The following is a 7870-nucleotide window of genomic DNA, read 5'->3' on the forward strand; positions in this document are numbered from 1 at the left end:
AGACCCTGCAGAGCCCACGGGGGTGGGTGGGGGGGGGGGGGGGGGGTATGGCAGGAAATAAATAAGTAAAAAGGGTGAAGTCATGCTAAGAGGATTTGGGGACATGCTTGGTTTCTTGCCATAATCTGTCTATTAGCACCAAAGTATTTGCAGCTCTCATAAGCATGGCAGGGACACTAATAGTGACAAGCTCACACACAACTTACTCCAACTTAACATTGCCGCATGGGAATCGTCCCACACGCTCTGTTTATCCTCTTTTTTTTTTTCCACCATCCATTTTTTTTCTCAACCTTTTCCATAGGACAAGCACATCCTGTTTGGGGGAATCATTATTAACACCACCGGCGGCTAGTAGAATTGTTGCCAGGGGGGTGCGCTAGTAATAATTATATATATATATATATATATATATATATATATATATATGAGGACACACACACACACACACACACACACACACACATATATATCTTTAACTCTTATATATATATATGAGGAAATTATTTAGACTTTAACAGTAACTGGTCGATTCTAGTGAGCTACCTGTCAATGCGTGTTTTCTTCGCATTAGTCCACAGCATGAGCGTAACGGGCGTGTTCGCGTGTACGAGCTGTCAGGTGAGATCGGTGCATTTAAACTGCAATGTGTCACACCTGATTATGGGTCCGCGTTAGCATCTTTCGCTCATGTGCGCCGCGCAGGCGTGCATCGAGACAGGCGAGTCATCAGCGGAGGTTGGACGTCTGGTGACAGCGCCGCGACCTCCGATGACGCCCTCCATTTTGTCAAGCGACGGCTCCGGCAGATTACCTCGGGCGCCATCTTCTTACTCTGTATGCTAATGAAAAAAGAGAAACGTAATGAGAAATGAGTGGCAGATAAAAGAAATGATGGGGGGGGGGGGGATAAGGGCGAAAGAAGGGAGAAGGCGGGAAATGGAGAAAAAGGAGCATAAATGGATGCTGTGTGTGTGATGGAGTTGTTGAAGGACTTAAAAAGGGGAAGAAAAAAAATCGGGAGGTCAAATGTGTCACACGTGGAGAGAATAAAAACAAACACAGCGAGGATGGAACTGAAAATCAGACTAATGAAGGTCACTTGCTGCCATATTGGGGTTCCTGAGGATAGAATGTTAGGGTGAAAGGTAACTGCAACATGATGAATATGTGTGTGTGTGAGAGAGAGAGAGAGAGAGAGAGAGAGAGAGAGAGAGAGAGAGAGAGACAGGAATGAATTCAGGGCGGGAAAAAAAAGAGGACATTGAGACTAGTTGAATTTCAAACGGGGACACCCTTGCCTCTTTTCACGTTGGATGTGTTGTCCTTGGGTTCCAGGTGCCCAAGTGGCTGCATGCGTGCGATGTGTGACTTTGAGCGTGAGTAACAGGTGGGAGACGTCATTGTCATCTCTCCTGCGCAAAGTAACTGAGCCGTCCCGAAATATCATTAGCTAAAAAGCAAAATTCATTATTGCTCTAATAAGGAGCGTGAAGACCCTTTTTGATGTCTCCTGCTCCCAACACCTCCTGCAGCCATTTGTTTTTTTTTTTGGAGGGGAGGGGTCTATGCACTCGTCATTATCCCCCCGCTCCACTCCTCATCTTCCTGCATCTGCATCCTGGTTCTCGACGGCCTTCCTTTCACCCTCTCAAGGTTAAAGTAAATGGCCAATGCCGGTGTTCAGAAAGCGAGAGTCAATCCAGGATATGACGGCGACTCACCTTCACAATGACACAATGTGCTCTGTCTTCCCCCTCCCTTCCAGTCTTTCATGGGTGTTGGGAGTCGATGGCTAATCAGCTAGCATCAGGCCTAGCCCTCATTTCCCCTTCACACGGGCCCCATTAGAGAGCCGGCTTTCTGGAGCAGGCCGATAAGGACAATATGCTCCCCTTCCACTGCCACCCCAAACGTCCAAGAGCCTTTGCTTTGCTCGTTCAGCGCATTCCTCAGCTTTCCCTCGCTAAGCATCCACGCTCGTCTCACCTTTCACATTTATTTCTCATCATCTTCCTCCTAAAGTCAAATTCCAACCACCGTACCGCCTTAACTTCCCTTCCTTTGTTCACTTAGCTTTGCATCCTTCCGCATCCGTCTGTCACTCTTGTTTTACTCTCATTCCAAATCCAATTCCTCAATTCTACCAGTGGCCGACTTTGCATGTGTATGCTTGTCTTTTTGCCTCAAACTGTCTGGAAACGTTCTCAAGATGTTCATTTTACATACTGAGCCTCTGTGGGTGGAATCAGTCCCTCCACTCTTCACAATTTGCTGCATTCACAACGGAGTGCAAACATTCATTCTCTGGGGACAACGGAAATCCATTATAACAACGACAAATCCGACTACAGTCATTGGGATGTCCTTTTATGTGCATTACTCCTAATTTTCTGGCTAGATAAAGTAAACAATTAAGGCAGCCAACACTGGTGCTTCACTATTGAGATAGAGTGCATGTTTGCCCAATTGACCTCGAATAAGCCTGGCCACAGCCTCCTACCAAGCAGTATTAGTGGAACATATTTTACCTGAAAACTCGTCGGCTTAGAGGCGAGCGAAGGTCCGGTTATGCCCTATAGAATCATTGGGATGCTTTTAGATGGCACTTTGACCCACATTTCAAAAAGATTTCGGAAAATTCCAACGTTTGTTGTACACACTGTAGGTGCTTTGTGATTGGTTGGGGATCAGCCCAGGTTGTACCCTGCCTTTTACCTAAGTCACTTGGGATAGGCTACAATTCACCCGCAATTCTAATGAGGACAAACATGGAGACAATTTAAGGATGGAGATTTTTTTTTTTTTAGTTCAAGATTGTGAGGAAATTAATGAAATGTTAGTGCTCCTGCCCCAGAGGGACCTTGCTTAGTAAAAAGCCTCCAATCAGTTGGATCCTGGATCCTAAAAAAACAAAACAAAAACAAACGTGCATGATGTGCTGTGATAATTCAGCCCGACTTTAACTTGCTGTAGAAAAAAAATACTGACTGTAGTGTTTTGCCTATTTAACAACTAAGGACCACACATACAGCGCTACGAGGAGCACACACACACGCTCATTTGATGAAATTAGGTTAAGAAGGATCCTGTTCTTTGCTTGCTTCTTTGAGCGATAAGAGCACACAGTGTGGAAATTAAGAGTCTGTGTGCAAAAAGTGTCCATTGCATGTGTTTGTGTGTGTGTGTGTGTGTGTGTGTGTGTGTGTGTGTGTGTGTGTGTGTGTGTGTGTGAGAGAGAGAGCGAGAGAGCGAGAGAGAGAGAGAGAGAGAGAGAGAGAGAGAGAGAGAGAGAGAGAGAGAGAGAGAGAGAGAGAGAGAGAGAGAGATGAAGCTAATCCCTCTGCAGAGCTGAAACGAGTTAAAAACACATCAAAGGGAAGCTTAACCTCTGTGAAACCTCACTGGGTTTTCAAGAACAACAAATGATCATTCCCCTCATTGTTTCCAGGGGGACTCTTTTCACCGCCGCGCCGCTGACACGCCCCTTGGTCCTGGCAGTTTTTTTTTTTTTAAGCCAGTGGTTTTATTTTTAATGACATTGCCATTTCTCTGCTTGTTTGGTAGTGTGTGTGTGTGTGTGTGTGTGCGTGTGCCCGTGTAAAAGTATTACTGTGCTTGCACTTAAAAGAAGACTATTTTCTTTATTTTTTTTCTTTAAGTGTGACATGGCAAATGAGGAAAAACCAAGCTAACAAGGACAAAAAGTTCTGCTTGCAATCATTAAAATGCTGGAAATGATGACTGGCTATACAATTTGTCCAGAACCAAACTGATTGAAAAAAAAGTGTTTGGAAGACAGGTGTGTGTGTGTGTGTGTGTGTGTAGGGGGAGCAGGCTAGTGAGATGAGGACGCCGTTTGTGGTCCGGGGCTCGCTTTCACCTACACCATCTCATTATCACAGTATAATGGTGTTTTTTTTTTCCCAAGCAAAAATTCAGGTTTGTGCATGTTTCCTTTTCTTTGTTATAGCTTGCCTTGCCTGGACTGGCGGACAGTGTATACACATTGCGCAGGAATAGATGGACAAAAAGGAGAAGTCAAGTCAAATGCGTCATTAATCCGACTTTGTATTTCAAAAAGCCGTTCGAAACACTTTCAATGTCAGTTGCCGTTTTACAATGAGAGAAGTGCAAGGCTGACTTTCAATTACATCTGCTTGAATCTTTTTTTTGTTTGTTTTTTTTTCCAGCGATTGCAACCCACGTCCAGGCATGGAAAAAGCAAACAAGACATTTCTATTCACAGTATGAAAGTGAATCTAAAACAAGCACTCAATCGCACCAGCACGGCCACAAAGCGCTTCCCCGGAGGCAGTGGAAGGCGCTCAAACCATGTCGTGATGACAGGGCACACAGCCGCAGTGACCGCAGTCGATGCGGGACACATGGCGCTCGGCTGCAGTACCGTCGGCAAGCGTGTTGCCGCTACTCCAAATGGGCTCCAGACTCATTTCAAGCGTGGTAGACATTTCATCGGTACGCGAGTGAACTCTTCCCTTGGACCATCGGGCTCATTAAAGCCACCCAATCGACACAAGACAAACTAACTACCACCGCAAGCAAAGTCCGATGACGTGAACGGTCATTTTCAGATTGGGGTTGCTCAATTTGTACTCAGTTTGAGGGGTCAGCCGTGATTTGCAGCTGTTCTGGAGAATGAACTTGCCACAAAATGACCTCCTTCATTGGGTGTGTCCTGTCACTGGCCAGAATGATCTCAAACAAATATTTAATATCATCTGACGTCTGGAGAGCGATTTACAACGTCTCTGAGAAAAATAGAATTTTATTCTGACAAGAACAAAAATGCAATCTGTTCTAACCGCATGAGGCTTTGATTCTCATCGGTGAACTATTGTTTTTCTTGTGATGTGGACCACAGAAGTGCAGAAAGTATTTAGGTAACTTGTTTAGTGCGTTAGTTTAAAAAAAATATTTTATTTTATTGTAATTGGATCAAAACAAACAAACCAAAAATCTCCAAGAGGTCATGTTTTTAATCATGGTTTAACCCTTTCAAGTGGACCATTTGAACGACACCATTGGATTTTGTTCAATTCTTTTTCACTTTTGTCAATGGGAGATTTTTAAATGTTTTCTTTGGGCAACAATTTAGTATTATTATTTATTATTATTGTTTATACACACACACACACACAAGTATTTAAAAAAAATCTCTCTCTCTCTCTCTCTGAGATGAAGATAAACAATTCAAGGAAATTATTCGCCAGTTCTGGAGAACCTTGCCTGCCTTCATCCCTTCAGGCAATAAGCACCCCGGGACTTGACTTTGACCTGCAGGACATTAACCCCGTACTGAGCATGCTCCCCGGTGAGGAGCTGGAGGTTGAAAAGTTGTGGCAGGTCAAAGTGGTCTGCAGGCTTTATTTGGTTGGCTCCCTCACCGGACTGAGTTCTCCTGGGGAGCAGAGGGGATGGGGGGGGGGGGGGCTTCATTCAAAGCCTGGGATTCACCTGGTCTAGCTAGCTTTGCTCCACATGGCTCACCTTGGGTTTTTGATCCCCTCGATGCCCCTTGTCGCTTGTTTCAGGTTGGGAGGAGGAGCAAGGTGGAAGGGATGGAGGACTGGAGATGCAGTGCTGGGTGGGCACTGGCAAGGAGGGGGATGGAGGCGGGACTTGTGTGCACGTGCCCCTCTCTTCCTCCAGCTGCCTACGCAAGTGCTTGTTCTCCTCCCGCCGAGCGTTTAACTGGAGAGGGGGAAAGAAGGGAGACTGAAACAAAGATGTCCGCCAGGGCCATCACAATATTTTGGAAGGAACAATTTGAGGGAGGCATCATCTTTACAAACGAAATCCTATCAACCAAATTAACCCCCCCCTTCCCCCCAAAAAATTAAAAGTTAGCGATAAAAATCAATCAGAAGAAGTCAGCAACAGCGTGCTGATGAACTTGCTGGCATCTCATCAGGTGCTAAGTTGCCTTTTCACACTTCACCTTCATGCATGTGGGCAAAGAAATGCAGAACCCACTTGCGCAATCAGGAGAGGACAATCTAACACAAAACACCCGGAACAGTAAGAAATGCTTCTGCGTCACAATAGATTGTCAGCCCTGAAAAAAAAGAAAAGAAAATAAGACGAGAAGAGCTAACTTGAGGCTTTGGGACACGTTTGACCATTTATCAGGACGAGTGTGAGTTTAAAAAGTGCAAACATTTGCATTTGTTGTAAGGGCAGGGTAATTACATTGCCAAAGTGGCGGTCTGAAAGTTGTAATACAGCTGATGAAAGGAAGCAAGCAATTGGAAAAGCAAGTATTTTTAGCAGCGAGGGAAAGTAAAAGAAGAAATTCAAGGAGAGGAGAGACAATGAGACATGCCTGATAATGACAGCTGCATACATCATTGGGCGTGAGTGTGCGTGAGCGTGTGCGTGTGTGTAAAGAGATGGGAAAGACATTTCTGTGAGGTTCCACTAATATTACCCGAGTGCGCACACACACGCTAATCTGATGACTCCAAATAACTCGGGTTTTAGGCTTAACCCTTGAGGAGCCAATGACACCTTGTCAAAAGCAGCCAAAGGCGCTTAAGTCGTATTTAGTCACCCTGACAGGAAAACATCCAATCAAATTTGGGGATGAAAAAAAAAAGAGGGTGCCACTGTGTATTTTAATTTTCTTCATCTTTGAATATTCCTAATTACAAGGGTTGCTGAGGTGGTGAAATTTAAAAAAAAAAAATCACATCTTGTCTCCTCCCTCACAAAAGAGTGTGTGAACTGGCATGCTCGTGTCGGGATGAAAGGGTTTCCGCACGTGTGCGCGTACGTGTGAAAGGAGTGTGTTTGCAATTTCATTCAAATATTTAAACGCAGATTAGAAAACATTGACAAAACATGGAAACGAAGCGGCAGCTGTCTTAGGGAGAAGTGGCTGTGAAATTGTTTTACACGGCACTCATTTGTAGTGTGTGCTTTGGAACATCCGTCAAATGCAAAACGCCTTTACCACCCTCGTATGAAACTCAAAAAAAAATTCAAATATCTACTTTTCTTTGGCAGATGCTTAAATGGGGCACATGATGTCAAAGTGACTTTGAAATCGCATGGATACAAAGAGTTGGGTCTCTGTCGTGCCTCCTCGTCAGGCGTGAAATGACACAACCAACCCCCCTTTTTTTTCTTTTTCTTTTTTAGCTGCCGATGTCAAACACCCATTTTAAACGTATGGATTGTATTTTTGTAGACTGAGCATGCGGAAAAGCTGGTATAGCTTAATTTTTGTGAGTGTGCAAGGATCGCCACGGCCATTTGCCAATTTGGCAGATCCCATTCCGCCACATGAGGTGTTCCGGCGTCGTGAGGGTGAGTCCTTGAAGATCTGATGGTTTGGCTGGCAGAACGTGAAAAAACACATCAGAACTTCATCAAGTGCTTCAACAGCTCTTGCCGTCAGTCAGCGGGCCGGCCCACAAAACTACACCAAAGTCAGAAGAGCGCTTCCCCAAAGCGCCGGAGTTTCTTTTCAGGGAACCGAGTGGGCTGACGAGTACTTTTTGATTTGTCCTCCTTTGGTGATTTGTTGATTCTTGTCAAGTTCAACACAGTGGCAAAAAAAAAACAAAAAAACAGGCAGCTCTTTCCTCAGATTTTTCCTATGTGTCTCCACCCCCACCCCCTTATGTTGTTTTATCACAGCGGGCCATCTCCCTGCGCTGTCATGGGGAGATCTGCACAGCAGTATTGATATACAGCCCTATCTCACTTTCATCAGAGGGAAATCATTTACCGGTAGAAAGAGACGCCACCCCCCCTCCGACCCCCTCCATACCATTTGCTTTTTATTTTCCTCCACCTCTTCCAACAGCTAACACCATACCCCTGAACATCAGCTTTTATCATT

At 44.9% G+C, this 7870-nt stretch overlaps 1 protein-coding gene and 1 long non-coding RNA gene across 2 annotated transcripts in view; both read right to left on the reverse strand.

The window, feature by feature from the left end:
* LOC109515551 (uncharacterized) overlaps positions 1 to 909 on the reverse strand; it is a 29932-nt gene extending 29023 nt beyond the window's left edge. Inside the window, exon 1 of the long non-coding RNA XR_002168210.1 lies at positions 658 to 909. This is a non-coding gene — a long non-coding RNA (uncharacterized LOC109515551). The remainder of the gene's footprint in view (positions 1 to 657) is intronic.
* Positions 910 to 5197: 4288 nt separating this feature from the next.
* The window catches only part of LOC109515552 (uncharacterized), an 18153-nt gene continuing 15480 nt past the window's right edge, over positions 5198 to 7870 (reverse strand). Inside the window, exons 6-7 of the mRNA XM_019869395.1 lie at positions 5512 to 5715; positions 5198 to 5422 (exon numbers count right to left, since the gene is read on the reverse strand). Coding sequence (XP_019724954.1) covers positions 5405 to 5422; positions 5512 to 5715 — 222 coding nt within the window. The 3' untranslated portion in view covers positions 5198 to 5404. The remainder of the gene's footprint in view (positions 5423 to 5511; positions 5716 to 7870) is intronic.

Source organism: Hippocampus comes, unplaced genomic scaffold, assembly GCF_001891065.2.
Source record: "Hippocampus comes isolate QL1 unplaced genomic scaffold, H_comes_QL1_v1.1 scaffold149, whole genome shotgun sequence".
Classification (NCBI taxonomy): domain Eukaryota; kingdom Metazoa; phylum Chordata; class Actinopteri; order Syngnathiformes; family Syngnathidae; genus Hippocampus; species Hippocampus comes.